Raw genomic sequence first — 23,927 nt, 5'->3', positions numbered from 1 at the left:
TCATAAGAATCTTCATTTGAGTAATGCTGATGATCCAATGCCCTGAGTTAAAGATATTGCACAGCCCACTCTTTCCATTCTCACAGAACAGAAGATGGGAAGACAATGGGATTGGTCTTGACTTAGACAGAAATCAAGTTTCAAAATATTAAGCTGTATTTTCTGCATGGATCAGTATATCAAATACAAATATCCATGCCCAAATGGGACTGATACTTTTTCAGAACAACAAAATAATTTAAATAGGTTAGTAGTGATATTCTGATGTATAAAACATCTGTTTTTGGTGAGAAACTAAGATGGCAACAAAGGTAAACACCTGAAATTGCTGCCTCACACAACCACTTCAAAACTGCAACTAAAAGACAAAATGAACATCATCCAGAACCACAGGAAGGCTGGCTTTGTGGAAATTCTACAACTAGAAGGAAAGAGAGAAGCACACTGAGACTCAGAGGAGCTGCGGAAGTAAAGTGCAGAGATACAGAGGTGCACACATGCAGAAAGGGCTGGCAACTGAGTACGTGGTTGTCTTTTTCAATCAGGAGGGAGACACAAGTTCCTGACTGCTCCGAACTCCAGTTCTGGGCAAGATTCTGGGAACCCAGACTCATACGGGGAGAAACTGAACTGTCTGGCTTCGGATGGAACTCGAGGGCGACTTACTCTTAGAGGTGCTTGCAGTGATTACCACTGGACACTGAGACCTGGGGGCTTCTTAAGGCAGGGCTGAGGATCAGCCATAGCTGTTTATTCCACCCTATTGATCTCCTGAGACCCTGCCCAATCCAAGCTGCCTGCAGAGGCTTTTGCATATGAATTGCCTGGCCCTTTGCAATCTAAAATTACCTAACAAACTGCAGCTGGGTCAGAGAGCTCCAGAATCTCCAAAAGAAAGCCCAAAGCCCCACAGCAGCTTGCATTGCTTCACAGCTGGGCCTCATCTGGGCTCCTCCAAACCCCAAACAAAGAAGAGGAATCTGAAGATCTCTTGGTAGCTCCTGCTGGGTGGCCTCAGGCAGAGGCTAAATTTGCACCTCCTTTGAGATCCAAGAGCCAGTGTACCCAGGGGTCAGAGTGGGACCATCCAGATTACAACTCCTCAGATCCGTAAGGGACACATTCAAGGGGCAGACTCAGTGAGCACCAAAGCTCCACTAAAGCAAGTCTTGCCCCATAAGAGTTTCTCCAGCATAGAAGTTCTCCCAGCATAGACACAGCTGATCCTCACAGCCAATTGGCCTGGAGGTCAATTCCTCCCAGTGATACCAACAACAAGAAAGGCTTAACTACAACAAAACTGTGCACACAGCCCACAAAGGGGGTGCATCAAGTGTGTCCACCTCAGGTAACTGGGGCCACTGGGCCCTATAGGACACCTACCACACAAAGCCACTCTATCAATACAGGGAAGCAGCCCAAAATGTGGAGACAAAGAAACAGGTCACAAATGACAGAAATGGAGGAAAGCAAACTACTGGATATAGAGTTCAAAACCACAGTTATAAGGTTTTTCAAGAATCTTCTAGAAGCTGCCAATAAATTTAGTGAGACCCTCGAAGATATGAAAAAGGACCAATTAGAAATTAAGCATATACTGACTGAAATAAAGAATAATATACAGAGTTCCAAAAGCAGTCAAACATTTGAAATACGAAGTAGCAAAACACACCCATCCATAAAAGAAAAAAGAATCAAAAAATATGAAGATAGTGTAAGAATTCTCTGGAACAACTTCCAGCATACCAACATCCGAATTATGGGGGTGCCAGAAGAAGAGTGTGAACAAGATACTGAAAACCTATTTGAAGAAATAATGACAGAAAACTTCCCTTATCTGGTGAAAGAAATAGACTTACAAGTCCAGGAAGCACAGAGAACCCTAAACAAGAGGAATCCAAAGAGGACCACACCAAGACATCATAATTAAATGCCAAGAGCAAAAGACAGAGAGACAATATTAAAAGCAGCAAGAGAAAAACAGTTACCTACAAGTGAGTACCCATACAACTGTCAGCTGATTTCTCAACAGAAACTATGCAGGCCAGAAGGGAGTAGCAAGAAATATTCAAAGTGATGAATAGCAAGAACCTACAAGATTACTCTAACCAGCAAAGCTATCATTTAGAATTGAAGTTCAGATAAAGAGCTTCACAGATAAGAAAAAGCTAAAGGAGTTCATCACTGCCAAACCAGTATTATAGGAAATGCTAAAAGATGTTCTTTAAGAAGAGGAGGAAGAAGAAAAAGGTAAAAATAAAAATTATGAACAACAAATACATATCTATCAACAAGTGAATCTAAAAATCAAGTGAATAAAAAATCTGATGAACAGAATAAAGTGGTGAGTATAATAGAATCAGGGGCATAGAAAGGGAGTAGACTTATAATTCTTGGGGGGAAAGAGTGTGGGGGAAAAGGAAGAGACTAGACAAAAATCGTACACCTATGGATGAGGACAGTGGGGGGGGGGGGTAGAGGTGAAGGGGAGCTATGGGGGGGGGGGAAGGAACATCTGTAATAATCTGAACAACAAAGATTAAAAAAGAAAAGAAACAAAAGAGGGGAAAAAAAAGAAATCTGTGTTTGTTCTTCATCCCCCAACCAGGTACAGAACTCTTAAACCCTGGGGATTCCCTAAGTGATGAGAGTGATAAAGTGTCTTTTGTTATGTTAATTAGGAGACCTTAGGAAAGCCCCTAAATAACCTAAGGTTCAGGACTGGCTGCCAAGGGAACCAATCTTGTGATTAGGAGGTCAGTAATTTCAGTCCTATCCCTGAACTCTGACCTCAGGGGAGGAGAGAAGGGCTGGCAATAAAGTTCAATCACCAATGGCCAATGATTTAATCAATCAATCAATCAATCAATCAAGTCTAAATGAAGACTCCATAAAAATCTAAAAGGTTGGTGAGCACACGGTGTGGGGATAGCATAGGGGCTTCCCTCATACATCTATGCATCTCTTGAATTTGGCTATTCATCTGTATTCTTTATAATAAACTGGTAAACTATGTACATGTTTCTCAGAGTTCTGTGAGCTGCTCTGACCAATTAATTGAACCTAAGGAGGGGGCTGTTGGAACTTCCAATGGGTCAGAAGTACAGGTGACAACCTGGACTTCCCATTGGCATCTGAAGGGAGGTGGGGAGGGGCAGTCTTGCAGAACTGAGCTATTGGGGCCTTTTCCATTTCCTTCTCACCTGTTCATCCCATTTACATTCTAGTATCTTTCCCCTTAATGTGCTCAACCACTATTTTATAGTCATGAATTCAGGGGACCTTGTGTTTGGTAAACAGCAAAACCTATTTTCCTTAGAAAAACAACAGTCAGAGACCCAGAAGTTTTAAAGATTAAGAATGAAACAAGCCGAAACCGGTTTGGCTCAGTGGTGGAGTGTCGGTCTGGGGACTAAAAGGTCCTAGGTTCGATCCCGGTCAAGGGCATGTACATTGGTTGCGGGCACATCCCCAGTAGGGGGTGTGCAAGAGGCAGCTGATTGATGTTTCTCTCTCATTGATGTTTCTAGCTCTCTATCCCTCTCTCCTCCTCTCTGTAAAAAATCAATAAAAATATATTTAAAAAAAAAAAAAAGAATAAAACAAAATGACTAAAAACACAAGCCTTAACTCACATTAACTTTGATTCTTTAACTCAAAATCCTTAAACCCAAATGATGAGAAGCACGTTTGGGAGCATTCCATCTGCTCTTCCCCTCTGTGTAATTACTTCAATCAGGCAGGGAGTGACACCACGGGTTCTAATCACTGTGCTGTGGCACCGCCTTGCACCACAGCCATTTCCTGCAATCAGCACTGCTTAAAAGGGTAATCAGAAGGCAGAGAACAGTCAGAAAAACCTGATACTTTTGCAGCTTGCACAGCAAAATAAGACTAGAAACCAAACCCATAACACTATTAACACTAAGGGGAGGAATAAGAGGGATGTGAGGTACCCTAAGGAAGGAGGCAAGTCCAACCCTGTGTTCCCTTAAATATATGCCTCTAGACCACAAGGCTTCAGGGGACACCCATTATTGGACACCACCATCCTCCTCCCTCCCCTGTCCTCATGTGGGGAGTCTGAATCTGCTTGTAATAAATTTTCCACACTTTTGCTTAAATCTTCTGGTCCACAGTGCTCATTTTTTGGCATCCTGGGACATAATCCCGAGGAAAAAACCTCGGCTCACCATTCCATTTATCACTGAGACCATTAACTTTCCCCTCTGGACTTGCTCAGGAACTGGACCCGCCCAGAGAATTCTCCACTGAAAAAGCCCACCTAGAGTCCTTTAAAATCTGACTGCCCTTCCCTGGGTATTGGTGCCATTTGCAGGCTCAGCCCACCTGCCTTCCAGATTATCTAAAAAATTTATAATTCTTTACCACCTTTGGTGCCATGTGTTCCCTCTTCAGTGACCATAACAGTTTCAAGAAAATATTTGTCTCTACTACAACTTACTATACCCTCCTGTAGGGCTGACTATATTTTTACCTAGATATATTAACTCTGAGATGCACAGTTAAAAGTATTAAGTTGCTAAATTCTATTTTTATGTGTTCACTGATCATGGACACAAGTTCACAGCCAGCCTGTGAATATTTCATAATAGGCTGTTACTTCCATGAAAGATGGAGCAAAAATTGGGGGATAAGCCCAGAGTGGGAAAGGTTCAAGTGACAACAGTATTAAAAACAAGAGCAAAAGAGGACAAAAATAGTGATTTCTGATAGCCAGTGTCCTCCACTACTTGATGAGACATCTGCCTTAATAGAGAAAAGAGTAAATACTTTTATCTCGAGGGAGATATTCATTGCTGCTGCTCAGAAAGTATAAAAGCTGAACTATGCAGAAAAACTGCATCAGAATGACAAGCTAAGCATTGAACTAATGCAAAAGGCAAGGTGAAAGAAAGCTGGAAGCAGGGTCTCTTTTTTTTTTTTTTTAAATATATTTTACTGATTTTTTACAGAAAGGAAGGGAGAGAGCTAGAGAGCTAGAAACGTCGATGAGAGAGAAACATCGACCAGCTGCCTCTTGCACACCCCTCACCGGGGATGTGCCCTCAACCAATGTACATGTCCTTGACCGGAATCGAACCTGGGACCTTTCAGTCCGCAGACCAATGCTCTACCACTGAGCCAAACTGGCTTCAGCTGGAAGCAGGGTCTCTGTAGGGAGTGACTCACCAACCTCCCTCTTTATAAAAATCACTTCCTTTCATTCAAATGAGCTAAAGTGAGCTTGAGAGGCTGGAAGAAAAGATGTTTACTGTTCCATAGTTTGAATAAGAGGGAACCGCTTTGTAGGCTTATAATTTTATAGAACTGAAGAAAATTTGCCCACCCATTGTGGCTCAGTGGTTGAGCATCAATCTACGAACCAGAGGTCACAGTTCAATTCCCCATCAGGGCACATGCCTGGGTTGTGGGCTTGATCTCCAGCTTGGGGTGTGCAAGAGGCAACTCATTAATGATCCTCTCTTGTTATGATGTTTCTCTCTCTCTCTCCCCCTCCCTACCTCCCTGAAGTCAATAGAAATATATTTTTAAAAAGAAAATTATAGTAAATCATCCTTATTAAATGTCAAATTTGAAACACCAAGAGGAAAAAGCCACCAGCGTTCAACAAAAAAGAGTGAAGGCTCAGAGAGCGTTCCAGCTGGCAGTTAAATCCAAATTGGTCTCAAAAGACTCCACTGGGGCTTCATCCTCTGCTACAGCAAGAATGGAAAACTGTGGGTTTCCTAATAGAGCACCTTCATTTTACCTTCTGCAATGCCTTGCCCAGTGATCTGAAAGATGTTGATAAAACACACAAACAGGCTGGGAGATCCTAAACCTCAGAATGGCACTGTTGAGCAGACTATACTACTTTTGAGGGAAAAGCATTTCTTGTACCCGTCCTCCCCTGCCTTCCTTAGGCCTGTGTACCAGTCGGAGAGTACCACTCTTCACTCATCACAGAAAAATGCTTACAACATCAACATCTGAGAACTCGAAACATTACAAGGATAATATTTTTTCCCTCATCAAAATTTCACCTCTTGATCATTGATTCCATAGAGATATTTTGCCTATGACTTTGCAATTTTATGTCTACACTACTCTACCTTTCCTAAATGTCAAGTATTCTTTCCCTAGTCCAAACATCCTTTCTTCAACAAGGATCTGGCGCAGCGTTCCTGGCGGAGGAGCCTGCCAGTGCTCATGGCTCTCTGACACGAGCTCTGCAGGGCTCCTGATCATCCTGCAAGCCAAAGCAGTACATCAGACCTTCATAGATGCAACTTCTCATCCATTTTGTAGACTGGATCTTATCTTCCATTACTCCCTTTGTGCAAGCCTATTCTATAAAATCTCAGCCAAACTCCAGGGTTTTGCTAAGGTCATTTTTAGTGGAAAGATAACCTATTTAATTATGTGGCAAGTCTCTCTCCAATTCTTCATCATTATCCTCATCTGGGAATAAGGATAAATGATATCACAGAGCTTTTGTAAGGGGAAGAAGACAGTATGTGTAAATTTTCTGACATATAGTAGGCATTAAATAAACAGAAGCTATTAAAAGCTATGAAAACTTTGTTTAGTTCCCTGACCTCAAAAGACATGTTCAGGTCTGGAATGTCTCATAATCCTATCTAATAAAATAGTGATATGCAAATTAACCACCACTCCACTGTACCCACAAAGCCACGCCCACCAGCCAATCAGGAAAGAGTATGCAAATTAACCCAACCAAGATGACTAAGGTTACGGAGCAAGCAGGAGGAAGCCAACCTTTCCACACACCCTGGTGGCCCAGGCCTCCACTCAAGGCTACAAAGTTTCAATTATAGAAGATAAATAAATCCCAACAAAAATGGTGGCAGCCATGGAGCTGGAAAGAGCAGGAGGCTTGGGTTGCCCCTGGCGATGGAGGAAGCCAAGCTCCCACAGCCCTGATCTGCCTTGGCCTCTGCTACAAAGTTTCAATTATAGAAGGTAAACAAATCCAAACAGAAATGGCTGCTAGCCACTGAGCAAGCAGGAGGCTTGACTCCACTCCAAGCTACAAAGTTTCAATTGTAGAAGGTAAATAAATTCCAGATACCAGGGCCTCCAGCTTGGGTCATCAGGGGCCGTGGCCGGCCTGCAAACCACCACAGGCCCCTCGGTCAGGCTGTCCCATGCCCCAAGGGAACCCCCACCCTGATCCGGATACCCTTCAGGGCAAACCAGCTGGCCCCCACCCATGTACCAGGCCTCTATCCTATCTAATAAAAGAGTAATATGCAGATTGACCATCACTTCGACACACAATATGGCTGACCCCATGTGGTCAAAAATCCTACCCTCATGTGGACACAAGATGGCCACCACAAGATGGCCAGCAGTGAAGGGCAGTTGGGAGGCACCAGGCCTGCAACAGAGGGCAGTTGTGGGTGATCAGGCAAGCAAGGGAGGGCAGTTGGGAGGCACCAGGCCTGCAAGGGAGGGCATTTGGAAGTGATCAACCCTGCAGGGGAGGGCAGTTAGGGGTGACCAGGCTGGCAGAGGAGGGAAGTTGGGGGCAAACAGGCTGGAAGGGGAGCAGTTAGACATCAATCAGGCTGGCAGGGCAGTGGTTAGGAGGTGATCAGGCTGACAGGCAGAAGTGGTTAGGGGCAATCAGGAAGGCAGGCGAGCAGTTGGGAGCCAGCAGTTCTGGATTGTGAGATCGGGCCTACACCGGCAGTCAGACATCCCTTGAGGAGTCCCAGATTGGAGAGTGTGCAGGCTGGGCTGAGGGACACCCCCACTAACACACCCCGTGCACAAATTTCATGCACCGGGCCTCTAGTAGAAATATAAAGGATGAGAGAGAATCATCAATCTACTGCCTCCTGATGCCCCCTACTAGGGATTGAACCACAGTCCTGGCATGTGCCCTGACTGGAATCAAACTGTGATCATAGGTCAATGCCAAACTACTGAGCACACCGGCCGAGCAACATTTATTTTTAAAATAAGAAAATAATATTACCAGCAAAGAAATGCCTTATTTAGTCAAATAAGGCAGCTGAATTAAAATTTCAAAGCCCAGACAAATTAAGCAATCTCCTAATCCTTGCCCAATCTCATAAGGCCTTACCATAAAGATCAGGTCCATGTGGAGTAAAGACATTATACAAAACAATGTTGAGGGGTGCAATCACCAACTTCCCATAATAGTAGCTGTCGATGACCACCACAGGCACCTGAAACAGGACAGAAAACACATAGCAATTGCGGAGTTTTGCTCTGGAAGCATTCTCACATGCTAATAGGACAAACTTCAAAATAAAAAACAGAATCAACTCCTAATGTTCTCTTTCCTACATTAGAAGGTGCTTCCACACAGTAGAATATACAGATGATGTATTACAAAATTGTATACCTGAAACTTATATAATGTTATAAACAGATGTTCCCAATAAATTAAGTTAAATTAAATTAAAATTTTAAAAAAGAAGTTGCTGTCATTACAATTTTAGAACAAAACAAGGAAAAGAGAAAACTCACCAGAAAGAGTATGAGAGCCACCAGCGACCAATGGAGGAAAGTCTTCCACCTGTGTTTCATGATCAGCAAGTCAAAGGCAACAGGTAAACTATTTAACAGAGAAACAGAAAGTGGGGATTAAATACTCAGAGAGAATATAGGCAGGTCAGATTCACACACCTCGTACAGAACTGAGAATAACAGGTCTCTAGTAGTTGTACTGAGGAAGAAAGGTGGTGCAGGAGAGGATTTCTTCTAAAAAATACACTGTTCTCTTCAGGACCCATCAGAGTGCTATGCACCCATGATGCCTAAGAAATATAAATATTGAGCTTCTGGAATGAGGTCTGTTTTATACTTATTTAGCCTAATTGACATTTAAAATATATTAATTATGCCAAAGCCGGTTTGGCTCAGTGGTAGAGCGTCGGTCTGCGGACTGAAGGGTCCCAGGTTCGATTCCGGTCAGGGGCATGTATGTTGGTTGCGGGCACATCCCCGGTAGGGGGTGTGCAGGAGGCAGCTGATCGATGTTTCTCTCTCATCGATGTTTCTGGCTCTCTATCTCTCTCCCTTCCTCTTTGTGAAAAATCAATAAAACATATTTAAAAAAAATAAAAAAATAAAATATATTAATTATAAGGTAAATGTAGCCTACTGTTCTGTAGCCATCCTGCCAAATAAATACTCATCTCTCCCTTTCATGATATATTAAGATTTTAGCAATATCCTATTACAAACTACTTCAATTCTGATATACTCTCTTCCAATACCATTTGTTCTTCTTCCTTTCACTTAAGTTCTTCAAGCAAGGAATGTGTACATTGCCCTCACTATTTCTTCCGTAAGGTCTAGCCTCAAGCTATAAAGACTGACCTCGGCCACACCCAGTATCTCTCTCTGCACAAGTCTCACTCCTTTGTCTATCTGCTGCACTTTGACAAAGCATCTGTTCCTTCCTCTTTAGACTCGCTAGCTCCTGTTCCTTTTTGGACTCTTCTCTAATGCTCCTTTCTAGCCTCTTTTTCCCCCTATCCCATGGTAGTGGCCAATGATGGTCACAGCTCCCCAAAACAAGTTTGTTTTTCTTTCTGCACTCATTTTCTCATTAGGTGCTTCCCCTCTTGCTGCATGAACAATCACCTTCATATCCATGACTTCCAAATCGAGGACGCTAGTCTGAGCCTTTACCCAAGCTCCAACACAAAGAATTCCCTCTCTACATTAATCTATTCACAAGAACCCACCCAAATGTCAACTATAGGCTCTATTCCAGACATCTCTGTGACTTATTTAGAATTTATTGTCACAGAACATCGTCTTCTATAATTTGAATTTCCACATTCTATTACGTACATTTTGCATTAACATTTGTTTTCAATTTTTCCCTCCCCAATGGTTACATTTCCATGTGCTATAGTTCTCCTTTGGTAAGACAGGGTTCTTTAGAAAAGACAATGCTGGGGAAAATAAAAGACAACAAGAAAAGTGGAGGACCAGACAGAAGATGTGTTAACCCCATAGAAGCCATAGAATGAGTCTACAGGAGCTGAGCAGGGCTGTTGAGGTCAGGACATTGTGGACACCACTCATTCGCCGGAATCAGAGCCGACTCAACTGCATGTAACACATAAGTCATCACATTTTAAATTTCCTGTTCAATGTCTGCTTTTCCTACTAAAATGCAAGCTCCAAAAAAACAAGAACCATGATTGTTTTATTTTTCACAGTATCAGCCATGCCTAGCACAAAGGATTCAATAAATGATGGTAGATTGCTAACTGCTTGTAATCCTGAAATCACTTATTTCGGCTAAAGGCAGACCAACCAAGGTACTTAGGGAACTCCAAAAGTTCAATGTTGATGGAGTAGAGAGTAAAAAGAAATGGAGGAACTTAAAAAAAGAAGGCTGGAGAGGTAAAGGGGAGGAAATATAAGGGCTTTATGAGTCATATTAGAATTTGCACACCGTGAAACAGGTGTGGGCAAACTTATTTAAAAGACCAGACAGCATATGTTTTAGGCTTTACAAGCCTTGTATAGTCTCTGTTGCATATTCTTCTGTGTGTTGTTGTTGTTTTTTAACAACCCTTTAAATTTGTAAAAATGTTAGTTCTTAGACTGTATGAAAACAGGCCAGCTGGATTTGCTTCATTGGATTCAAGTTGCCAATCTCTGGGGCACAGCGCATTGGGGGAGCTATTATATAGTTTGGAACAAAATAGGGAGTGATACAATCATATTTGCATTTTAGGAAGATAACTCTAAAAGGAACATTTGAATGTGTAGACTAGATTTACAAGGATCAATACTAGAGGCAGGAAGATCATTCAGGAGGCTGCAAAGTAATCCAGGACCAGTGAGAGGTGAAGAAAAGTAGCCAGATTCAAAACATACTTAAGAGGTGTAATAAATTAATAGGATATGGAAAAGAGAAGAGAGTCACAGATAAGTTTCAGGTTCCTGGCTCAGCATAGACAGTACCATTTGCTGAGATTGAATCAGAGGTAAAGAAACAGATACGGAAGGGAGGTAATGAGTTCAATGTCCTAAATATGAATGGAGAGATCTAATAGGCAGCTAGGAATATATGAGTGAAGCTGAAGAGATGATTGACTAGATAGCAGAAAGTATAAAAGAGAACCACAAACAAAACCTTAAAGAATAAAGTAATTTGCGAATACGCAGAATAAAAGAAAAGATTGAAGGTGGAGATACTAACCTTTAAAAGTCAATTAAGAAAATTTAAAACGCCTATTCTCTGACTTAGAACTCCCTTTCTAAAAATGTATCCCATAGGTAAATTTCCACAAGTATATAGACATGTACAAAAATGTTCACTGAAGTATGTGTATAATAACAAAAAAATGAAAACTAAATGTCTACCAAAAAGACAAAGGCTAAATAAATTATGAACAGCCATATAACGGAATGCTATGCAATAGATACAAAGAACAAAATAAATCTATATACAATAGAAAATGTACATGAGTATAGAATAATACTATTTATTTTAAGAATTTTGGTATGTCTATATATGTGTGTGTATGCATTTATTCATGCAAAGATAATTTCTGGAAAAATATACACAAAACTAAAAACTATTAGCAGTGACTATCTTTGAAGATTGTGTAAGGGGAGAAGAAAATTAAGAATTCTTTTTACCTCAAACAATTCAATACTTTTAAAAATAATAAAGATATACTACTACTACTATTACTGCTACTATAATGACCTTAACATCAAACTAATTTTTTTTCTAAATTACTAGTGATCCAGTCAGTAAATTAAGGCAGCACAAATAGGACCGATTGGAGGGAACAAAAAGTACAAAAGGAATGCCAGGCACTACGTAATAAGAAAAATGATTCGGGGGGCAAGAAAGGAGGACTGAAAGGAACTCAGATTGCAAGCCTCGGTGACAAAAACACAGCCTACAGTGGTACACTGTGGAAAAAACATCTGCTACAGTCAAAGTGCCTGGACCCAAAAGCAAACATAATCTTAAAGGCAAATTACTCTACTTTCTCACTTACAAAGCACTAATAATTGACTCTGCTGCAGAGTTGTTAGAAGGTTTAGGAATAAAGTTTGTAAGTGGTTTAGCAGTGTCTAACACACAGCAGATGCTTAACAGTTACTATTTTTATTAGGATTAATCAAAACAATGAGCACCAAGAGAAATATTCTTTCATTTCCCAGTCTTTGTAGATCCAAATAAATCCTCTAACTTTAGATCCTATCCAGAGAATATGGTGATAACCTAACATTAAGGTATACTCTATGCCCAGCGATACAAGGGAGATGAGTTGTGTTAGTTTCTTACCCAAGAGCCACACTGAATGGCCAGCCAATGATAGCCCCAGCTGCTACTCCAAGCACAGCAATGGCAGTTTTGTCCATATACCAGCCAGTCATGGCTATCAATGTAGTATACATACAGAAACTACTAGGAAGAAATGCTGCAAGAGTAAAGACATGAGAAAAGGGGGGACAGGGACAAGAGTTTGAGATTTATTAAGTATCAATTATTAAAAATTTACCTATATTACAAAATATCAATAACCAGAAATGTATTTTGAGCAATGTTATATTAGAAGTGGGCATAGAGTGATACACCTTTTAAAAAAAGAAATGCAATGTTTTTCTTATTTTCTCACTCCTGTTTTTTAGGTACCAACACATTGCCCAGTTATACAATACCAACCATGCCATTCCTCTCCCGGCCTATACCCAAATCTAAAATGTACAGAATTCCAGGTTCCCCATGTATAATCCAGGTTATATTTTCAGGCAGTGAATATGCTTCATGAAACTTAGAACCACTGCTGACAATCTATTTCTGGAGAAGTTTATCTTCTGACAGTCTTCTATCCAAGTACCAATCTGTTCCCTATAGAAATTCTAGGACAGTGGTCGGCAAACTCTTTAGTCAACAAAGCCAAATATCAACAGTACAACAACTGAAATTTCTTTTGAGAGCCAAATTTTTTTAACTTAAACTACTTCTAACAACGCTTCTTTAAAATAGACTCGCCCAGGGCGTGGTATTTAGTAGAAGAGCCACAATTAAGGGGCAAAGAGCCGCGTGTGGCTCGCCAGCTGCAGTTTGCCGACCACAATTCTAGGAAATCTTCTCAGAGGCCAAAAGTTGGATGGTAACACTGCTTTGCATCCTGCATCCACCCAAGTGCTGGTTGCCAGCCCTGCTTTCCATCCTGCATCCATTGACATAGATGTGTGGCCTTAGGTGTCCCCCTAATTATTTCCACCTAGCATTACTTTGCTGGTGTCTACAGCAGGGACTGACTGTACTCAGGATCTGTGCAATAGTGACACTTGATCAAAGTGTTTCCACCAATTCTTCACAAAAAACAGATCTGCATCTCCCTGCTGTGTGAGGCCTGCTTCACCTAGCACTGGGGAAGAAAGGTCAGTACGGACTCCAACAAGAACCACAATGAAGAGGCAACATGATTTAAGAACCTTGGCAAAGAGATGAAGCTTTGTCTCAAAGAATGCTTTGAAGTGACCTGTGCCTTAACATCCTCAACTGAGGTTACAAAATTAAAGACATCCCAAGTATTTCCCTCAGAGAAGAATCAATTTTAGGAGTAACAAAGTAACTAAAAAACATCAGATACAACCTTCACAGATAAATGCTAAATAGAATGGATGCTATCTATCGCTACAGATTCCAGCTGCCAATGGACAGGCAAGGGGAATGGAGGAGTCTGAGTGTCTGCCAGCTCAGAGGGAGAGCAGTCTCATTTAGGACACTGGCTCTCAGTCCCCTGGGTGTGGAGACAACACAGATTTTGATAGTCAATGAAGAAAAAATACATACTTTTGAGCTGGATACAATTTGTGTGCATATTTAATGTGTATACTAGATTCTGGTACAAGCAAGCAGAAAGTAAACTTGAAATAATTATTTATAGAAGCAATAATTATATATAGAGACTGGGAACAGGCTGCCTTTTGGCAGCAGGTTACCTTGGTTCAGCTCATAGAACACGAATGTACACTGGCAGCATAGTTTGAAAGCCACCTCTCTAGAATAAGGTTTTTATTCTCAATTTCTACAAACTTGGTATGAAAAAAAATCCCAACAGAAGATGTATACCTTTACAGGACACATTGCAAATATTGGGCAGAAAAAAGAACCACTAAGAACAGGTTTTTTTAGGCACAAGAACTTTCTTGAGCAAAATAATAAAATTATTTTCCTTCCCCTAACAACAAAGGAAGACAGGGTGCCTGTGCTTTTCAGCCTTACAGTGACAAAAAAATAGAATATGTTACAGAAAGAAACCTCATGAAAACAGCTCTACCACTTATAAATTATTTGACTTTTAGTGAGTCATTTCATCTAAGTTTCAACAACGAGAAAATACTTAATGTTGTAAAGGTCAATCAAGAGAGTGTAGGTAAGAGTGGTCAGCACATTATTGAAATGTTATACAAATATAAACTGTATCTGGATAAGTTCCTTCTTTAAATGCAATTGTGAAATATCAGTGACCCTGTACGCCCTGACCTGCTTCTTCACTTACCTGAAGATGAGCAGAACATGCCAGTGCTGAGAACCAAGAAGGCTAGCATCATTCGACTAACATGCAATCCAAACTTCTTACACACGGCCCTAGGAGAAAGGCAAAAACTCTCAGCAGAGCAAACCTTGGGGATGGAAATTTCAAATCAAAAAACAAAAACATGCCTGCATCACAGAGAACACTGCAGATGTAAAGTCAAATCCCAAACGGGCTTGATGGGTTTGTCAGCAGTGTTCTCGTGCATAAGGAGAGAAACTCTCTCCCTAAGAGGAAAGATCTACTTTCTGTGCGAAGGGCATGTCTACTAACAATAGGAAAACAGCCTGATGTTGTAGAAAAACAGGCCTCAGACTTAGGTTCGAATCTGGAGTCTGCCACTTACCAGCAGTGACACCCCTGTCTAGTTCCAGACTCACTCTGCCAGATGCCTCCCTTGTAAAAAGAGGGTAGTGATACTTCGGAATGTTTCTGTGAGGACAATGCATGGCCAGGTGCTCAGAAGAGTGCCTGGCACAGTCACTCAATGAAAGGTAGTGATCAGAAAAAGACTAGGAGATACACCATAGTGTTAATAAGTCCTTATCTAAGTCACGGTTTCTCAAACTTACGCAATTAATTATACACTTCCTTTACTGCTTTCTTGTGGGTTTTTAAAAACCCTATAAATGAAACATTAGAAATTGTTATTGCTTCATTCAGTCAAAATTTGCTCAGACACACCATGTGTTAACTATTTTATTGCTCAGGTTCCTTATTGCATCTCAGAGCTTCTTTCTGAAAAAATTTAGCTTCTTCTTAAGTATATCCTTTAGAAGTTCTTTTAATAAAGCTCTGTTAAAGGTAAACTCTGTTTTTCTTGGATTTCTTTTTCTTTTATATTTTGTCTGAAAAGTCTTTATTTAGCTCTTAAAAGGTTTGCCTGAGTATACAATTTTAGAATGACAGTAATTTTCTCTCAGCACTTTGAAGATATTATTATTATTATCATCATCTTTGGCTTTTCAAAAGACTTCTATAAGTCCAACTGCCTAACATTCTTTTATAGGTAATCTATTAAGTTCTCTGTCAACTTTTAAGATCATCTCTGTTCTTTTTTATTTTTTATTTTTATTTTTTTTTTTATCTTTATTGATTTCAGAGAAGGGAAAGGGAGAAATGAAACATCAACGATGAGAGAATCATTGATTGGCTGCTTCCTACACACCCCCTATTGAGGATCGAGCCTGCAACCCGGTCATGTGCCTTGGCCAGGAACTGAATCATGACCTCCTGGTTCATAGATTAATCAGTGCTCAACCACTAAGCCACATCAGTTGGGCAAAATCTCCTCGGTTCTTGAAGTTCTACACAGTTTCAGTATTCCTTTTAGTTATGCATATCAGGATATGTTGGGCTTTCTGAATCTGTGGATTAGCATTTATTTTTCATCAATTCTGGAAATTTCTTAGCTATTACTTCCCTGAAAACTGCCTCTCCCTATTCTCTCGATTATCTCCTAGAATGTGATTAGATACATATCACATCTTTCAACTCTACTGTACACAATGTCAGTGGACATATAGATGGTTTCCAGTCTTACCTGTCGTGAATAATGTGGCAATGAACACTCTTAACCTCTTTTATGTTTACCTTTGTTGTCACTGTACTGCATTCTTAGTATTTTCTTCAGATCAATCTTCTAGTTTACATGTCAGTAATGTCTAATCATCTGTTTAAACCAGTGGTGGGGAACCTTTTTCAGCTGAAGCCATTTGGATATTTATAACATCATTTGTGGACCATACAAAATTACCTACTTAAAAATTAGCTTGCTAGATCTTGAGAGGAAGATAGGATCGTGACAGAGGCCTGAATATCCACAGCCGCAGAGACCACCGAGCATCTGTGACCCCCAGAACGCGGATCCCAGGCGGCGCAAACACCTGGCTGCACTGGAGTGCCCCACTGCTCCGCGAAAAGCTCAGATTTTGCGGAGAGAGGGTGGAGAGCACTCGCGGCGAAAACAAAGCCTGTGCGCACAGAGCGCGCGCACGCGGAAGCTGGAGGACAAGGGCAGTGATTACAAGTAGAAGCCCCAGCTGTTGGGCGGTTGTCACCCGTGAAAGTGGACGGGGCTCCTAACAGAGGAGATATCTAAAGAGCAACACATTTGGATCTGCCTCGGAGGGATATCGGAGAGTTGCGGGAGATTGCAGTTGCTGGGACCTGCCCCCTCCCCCCCTCCGTAGTTCCTGCTTCAGAGAGGACAGGGAAGAGAAAAAAAAAAAAAAAAAAAAAAAGCTGGAGAGGCTAGAGTCTAGGTCTAGGAAGTCAACCTAGAAACACTGCCCCCAGAGGCTAATCCACAAATTGACTCTAGTGTAATAAAAACAAAGCAAAATCTGCCTAAAAATCAGGACTGGATCATAACAATAGAGGAAGCGAATGACCTTCATTACTGCAAATTTTATTTAAATTTTTGAAAAAAAATTTTTTTTTAATTTTTAAATTTTTGTTTTTTATTTTTGTTTTCATTATTTGCAACGTTTACTAAGAAACTATTTTTTTCTTTTTCCTCACTTGATTTTATCTTTATAATTATTACATTGTATATGTAATCAACATTATTACTACTATTAATTTACCTTTTTCATCTTATTTTCTTTTGTTTATTTTTATTATTTTTACTTCATTTGATTATATATATATATACTTTTTTTTAAATTTCAGGATTACTGTTCTACAGTCTTTATCTATCTTTCCTTCTCCAACGCTTTATTCTATCTCAACCCTACCTTTATGCCTTCACCTTCTTTCCGATCTTTTCCTTTGGTACCCCGTTTATCTTAACCCTTTCCTGCTCTAGATTTTCCCCATTCCTTCTGTCTACCCTCTCCTAAAATTTCACCCTACTTGTATATATCTAATTTCCAACTACCTGCTCCAAACCCATTCATACCTCCCTCGCAGTTGTCCTAAAAACAAAACAAAACAAAACAAAACAAAAAACAGTCTTTCTCTCTAACTCTTTGAAGTTGTATGTTGAATGTTAACTATACTGAAGTTGTATGCTTTTTGTTATAAGATTGATTTGCCTATGCTTTTTGTTTGATTGTATGTCTTTGTTATTCTGGGTTCTAGTCAACACAACCAGCCTTATTGGTGGTTATTAATATCGCAAACACATTTCTATTCAGTGCCTTGTGTGTTGTACCTGGTTGTGCTGTATTTTGTGCCTTTAAATCAAAGCAGGAGAGAGAGAACTACACAACCAGACATCCTAGATCATGGGGAGACCAAAAAACACCCCGCATGTGAAAGAAAAGCAGGCTTCACCAGAAAAAAAAGTAAACGAGATAGAGGCAAGCAACCTACCTGAGCAAGAATTCAGAGTAATGATCATAAGATCGCTAAAAAGAATGGAAGACAAATTTGACAATATGAGTAAGAACCAAGAGGAAATGAAGAAAAACCAAGAAGAAATGAAAAATGACATTGCTACTGTAAAGAACTCAATAGAAAGCATCAAGAGTAGATTAGAAGAAGCAGAGGACCGCATCAGCGAGCTAGAAGACAAGATGGAAAAAAACATCCAATTAGAACAACTTCTGGGGAAAAAAATTAAAAAACAGGAGGAAAGTCTAAGGGAACTTTGGGACAATACAAAACAAAACAATATTGGAATAATAGGGGTTCCAGAAGGAAAGGGAATTGAGGAAGACATGGAAAACGCATTTCAAGAAATAATGACAGAAAACTTTCCTGAGATAGAGAAGAAAAAACCCACACAAATCCAAGATGCTCGCAGAGTCCCAAGCAAAATGAACCCCATAAAACCAACCCCTAGGCACATTATAATTAAGCTGGTAAACACCAACAATGAAAAAAGAATTTTAAAAGCAGCCAGAGAGAGACAGAAAGTTACATATAAAGGAACCCCCATCAGACTAGCAACTGATTTCTCCACAGAAACTTATCAGGCCAGAAGGGAATGGGATGAAATATACAAAGTCATGCAAAGGAAGGGTCTGAATCCAAGAATACTATACCCAGCAAGGCTATCAATCAAAACTGAAGGTGAAATCAGGAGCTTCACAGACAAAAACAGACGAAGGGAATTTATCTCCACCAAACCAGCAAAGCAAGAAATGCTAAAGGGTCTACTGTAAAATTAAAGAAATAGAAAGCAAAGAAGGAACACAGGGGTATAGAATAAAAATGGTGTCAAATAAGTATCCATCAATAATAACTTTAAATGTAAATGGACTAAATGCTCCAATCAAAAGACATAGGGTGTCGGATTGGATAAGAAAACAAGACCCATACATCTGTTGTCTACAAGAAACCCACCTCAGAAAGAAAGATGCACACAGACTGAGGGTGAAGGGATGGAAAAAGGTTTTCCAGGCGAATGGAAATGAAAAAAAAGCTGGGGTAGCAATACTTATATCTGACAAATTAGATCTCAGAGTGAAGGACATAACAAGAGATAATGAAGGCCACTTCATAATACTAAAAAGAGCAATCCAACAAGAAGAAATAACCCTGGTAAATATATATACACCCAACATGGGAGCACCCCAATATATAAAAAAACTGCTGGAGGACATTAAGGGAGAGATTAATAGCAATACAATCATACTAGGAGATTTTAATACCCCACTATCACCCTTTGACAAATCATCTAAACAAAAGATCAGAAAAGAAATATCAATCCTAAATGACTCGCTAGACCAGATGGAATTAATCGACATCTTCAGAACATTCCACCCCAAAGCCACAAAATATACATTCTTCTCAAGCGCACATGGGACATTCTCAAAGATAGACCACATTTTGGGACATAGGCAAAGTCTCTTCAAGTTCAAGAAGATAGAAATCATATCAAGCATCTTCTCAGATCATAGCGGCATAAAACTGGAAATTAACTACAATGAAAAAAATCCAAAGAAATCAAACACATGGAGACTAAACAGCATGCTATTAAACAAGGACTGGGTTACCAGAGAAATCAAGGAAGAAATTAAAAACATCCTGGAAACAAATGACAATGAAAACACAACTATCCAAAATCTATGGGAAACAGCAAAAGCAGTTTTGAGAGGGAAGTTCATATCCCTACAAGCCTATTGCAAAAAACTAGAAAAAATGGTAACAAATGATCTAACTCTACAACTCAAAGAGTTAGAAAAAGAGCAACAAGAAAAGCCCAGTGTAAGCAGAAGGAAGGAAATAACAAAAATCAGAGCACAGATAAACGACCTAGAGACGAAAGAAACAATACATAAGATCAACAAAACCAAGAGCTGGTTCTTTGAAAGAATAAACAAGATAGATGGACCTCTAGCCAGGCTAACCAAGAAACAAAGAGAGAGGACCCAAATAAACAAAATCAGAAATGAAAGAGGTGAAATAACAACAGATCCCACCGAAATACAAAGGATTGTTACAAAATACTACTAACAACTCTATTCCAACAAACAGAACAACCTGGAGGAAATGGACATATTCCTAGAAAAATACAAACTTCCAAAACTCAATCAGGAAGAATCTAAAAATCTCAATAGAGCAGTGACTTGGGAAGAAATTGAAACAGTCATCAAAAAGCTTCCAGCAAACAAAAGCCCAGGGCCAGATGGCTTCACAGGAGAGTTTTACCAAACATTCAAGGAAGAACTAAAACCTATCCTCCTCAGACTATTCCAAAAAATTCAAGAGGAAGGAACACTTCCAAATTCCTTCTATGAAGCCAGCATCACTCTAATACCAAAACCTGATAAAGACAACTCAATGAAAGAGAATTACAGGCCAATATCCCTCATGAACATAGATGCCAAAATACTCAACAAAATTCTAGCAAATCGGCTCCAGCAGAGCATCACAAAGATCATACACCATGACCAAGTAGGATTTATTCCAGGAATGCAAGGATGGTACAATATCCGCAAATCAATAAATGTGATACATCACATAAACAAATTGAAAGATAAAAATCATATAGTCATATCAATTGATGCAGAAAAAGCATTTGATAAAATCCAACACCCTTTCCTGATAAAAACTCTCAACAAGGTGGGAGTACAAGGATCATATCTCAACATAATAAAAGCTATATATGATAAACCCACTGCCAACATCATACTCAATGGGCAAAAACTAAAACCATTCCCTCTAAGAACAAGACAGAGATGCCCACTCTCGCCACTCCTGTTTGACATAGTATTGGAAGTACTAGTCATTGCAATCAGACAAGAGGAGGAAATAAAAGGCATCCAAATTGGAAAAGAAGAAGTAAAGTTATCCTTATTTGCAGATGACATGACATTGTATATAAAAAACCCAAAAGACTCCATTAAAAAACTAATTGACTTAATAAATGAATTTGGCAATGTAGCAGGATACAAAATTAACGCCAAGAAATCTATGGCATTTCTATACACCAACAGCGAATTTATAGAAACAGAGACTAAAAAAAACAATTCCATTTACCATCGCACCAAAAAAATTAAGATACCTAGGAATAAACTTAACTAAGGAAGTAAAGGACCTATACGTGGAAAACTACACGACACTGAAAAAAGAGATAGAGGAAGATGTAAGGAGATGGAAGAACATACCATGTTCATGGATTGGTAGAATCAACATCATCAAAATGTCCATTCTTCCTAAAGCAATCTATAGGTTTAATGCACTCCCTATTAAAATACCAACGGCATATTTCACTGACCTAGAAAGAACTCTCCAAAAGTTCATTTAGAACAATAAAAGACCCCGAATAGCCACAGCAATCCTGAGAAAGAAGAGTAAAGTAGGAGGGATTTCAATACCAGACTTCAAACTGTATTACAAAGCCACTGTTCTCAAAACAGCCTGGTACTGGCACAAAAACAGACATATAGATCAATGGAATCGAATCGAGAACCCAGATATCAATCTAAATCACTATGCTCAATTAATATTTGACAAAGGAGGCACGAATATACAATGGAATCAAGACAGTCTCTTCAATAAATGGTGTTGGGAAAATTGGTCAGATACATGCAAAAGAATGAAACTAGATCACCAACTTACACCATGCACAAAAATAAACTCAAAATGGATACAGGACTTAAACATCAGACGGGAAACCATAAAAATACTAGAAGCATCCACAGGCAGCAAAATCTCAGACATATGCCAAAAGAACTTCTTCACTGATACTGCCCCTAGGGCAATGGAAGCTAAAGAGAAAATAAACAAATGGAACTACATCAAAATAAAAAGCTTTTTTACAGCAAAAGAAACCATCAACAAAACAACAAGAAAGCCCACTGTGTGGGAGAACATATTTGCAAATGTTAACACTGATAAAGGTTTAATCTCCAACATCTACAAACAGCTTATACAACTAAATAAAAGGAAGATGAATGATCCAATTAAAAAATGGGCAATGGATCTAAATAGAATATTTTCAAAAGAAGACAGAAGGAAAACCAAAAGGCACATGAAAACATGCTCAAGGTCACTAATTATCTGAGAGATGCAAATCAAAACAACAATGCGGTACCATCTCACACCTGTCAGAATGGCCAACATCAACAAATCAACAAACGACAAGTGTTGGTGAGGTTGTGGAGAAAAAGGAACCCTCGTGCACTGCTGGTAGGAATGCAGACTGGTGCAACCATTGTGGAGAACAGTGTGGAGTTTCCTCAAAAAACTGAAAATGGAACTCCCATTTGACCTAGTAATCCCACTCCTAGGAATATATCCCAAGAAACTAAAAACACCAATTAGAAAGGATATATGCACCCCTATGTTCATAGCAGCACAATCTACAATAGCTAGAATCTGGAACAGCCTAGGTGCCTGTCAGCAGATGATTGGATCCAAAAACTATGGTACATCTACACAATGGAATACTATGCTGCCATAAAAAAGAAGGAATTCTCGTCATTTGCAGCAACCTGGATAGAACTAGAGAACATTATGCTGAGTGAAATAAGCCAGTCAATAAAAGAGAAATACCACATGGCCTCACTCATTTAAGGACATTAAAAAACATTATAAACTGACAAACCAAAAGATAGATATAAAGACAGTAAAGCAAGAAGCAGACTGTAAAATTACACCAGGGAGAGTAGGGAGATCTGGGGGAGATAAGAGATCAACTGAAGGACTTTTGTACATGTATATAAGTACAACTAATGGACACAAAACTCTGGGGAGGAAGGGTATGGGGGGGGCATTGTTAAAATATGTACACAGATAATAATTTAATAAATAAAAAAATTAGCTTGCTATATTTAATTAACATTTAATTAACTCACCCCTAATGCCTTGACAGGACCAGACCAAACAATTTCGTGAACCTTAAGCAGCCTGCAGGCCAGACATTCCCCACCCTTGGACCTATCTATTAAATATCTTCATTTCTAGAAGTTCTGTTCAGTTCTTTTTTAAATGTCTGGTTATTTTTGTAGTCTCAGTTCTTTTAACTTCTTTATTTATTGTGGTAAGAACACTTAATATAAGATCTATCCTCTTAGCTGATTTTTAAGTATAAAATATTGTTATCTATAAACATAATAAGGTACATCAAATCTCTAGAATGAATTCATAATGCATAAGTGAAATTGTATATCCATTGATTAGCAGCTTCCCGTTTCTCCATCTCTCCAACCCCTGGCAACCACAAGTCTATTCTTTTGCTTCCATGAATGTGACTATTTTAGAAACCTCATATAAGTGGAATCATGCAGTGTTTGTCCTTCTGTGACTGGTTATTTCACTTAGCATAATGTTCTCAAGATTCTTTTATATTGTTACATATTGCAGAATTTCCTTCTCTTTTAAGACTGAATAATATTCTATTGAATGTATATAACACATTTGCCCCCCATTCATCTGTCTATGGATATTTAGCTTTTTTTTCAATCTTGGCTATTGTGAACATGCTGCAATGAACATGGGAATGTGCATATCTTTTCAAGATTCTGATTTCAATTCTTTTTTTTTTTTAATATATTTTATTGATTTTTCACAGAGAGGAAGAGAGAGATAGAGAGTTAGAAACATCGATGAGAGAGAATCATCGATCAGCTGCCTCTTGCACACCCCCGACCGGGGATGTGCCCGCAACCAAGGTACATGCCCTTGCCCGGAATCGAACCCGGGACCTTTCAGTCTGCAGACCGACGCTCTATCCACTGAGCCAAACCGGTCCCAGCTGATTTCAATTCTTTTAGGTAAATACTCAAAAATGGAATTGCTACCCAGCTGGTGTGGCTCAGTAGCTGAATGTCGAACCATGCACCAAGACCTCACAAGTTCCATGCCCAGTCAGGAGGTTGTGGGCTCAATACCCATTAGGGGGCATGCAGGAGGCAGCTGATCAATGTTTCTATC

At 39.6% G+C, this 23,927-nt stretch overlaps 1 protein-coding gene across 4 annotated transcripts in view; it reads right to left on the bottom strand.

Moving 5' to 3' along the window:
* Positions 1 to 23,927, bottom strand: part of ALG9 (ALG9 alpha-1,2-mannosyltransferase) — an 80,384-nt gene that overhangs the window by 48,815 nt on the left and 7,642 nt on the right. For all 4 annotated transcript variants that reach the window (XM_036427729.2, XM_036427725.2, XM_036427730.2 and 1 more), the window contains 4 exons: positions 14,562 to 14,650; positions 12,332 to 12,467; positions 8,527 to 8,614; positions 8,117 to 8,222 (listed from right to left, as the gene is read on the bottom strand). In XM_036427729.2, coding sequence (XP_036283622.1) covers positions 8,117 to 8,222; positions 8,527 to 8,614; positions 12,332 to 12,467; positions 14,562 to 14,650 — 419 coding nt within the window. The remainder of the gene's footprint in view (positions 1 to 8,116; positions 8,223 to 8,526; positions 8,615 to 12,331; positions 12,468 to 14,561; positions 14,651 to 23,927) is intronic.

This window comes from Pipistrellus kuhlii, unplaced genomic scaffold (genome assembly GCF_014108245.1).
Source record: "Pipistrellus kuhlii isolate mPipKuh1 unplaced genomic scaffold, mPipKuh1.p scaffold_m20_p_9, whole genome shotgun sequence".
In the NCBI taxonomy this organism is placed as follows: Eukaryota; Metazoa; Chordata; class Mammalia; order Chiroptera; family Vespertilionidae; genus Pipistrellus; species Pipistrellus kuhlii.
The sequence above is the reverse complement of the archived record's forward strand: the minus strand, read 5'-3'. Positions and strand labels throughout refer to the sequence as shown.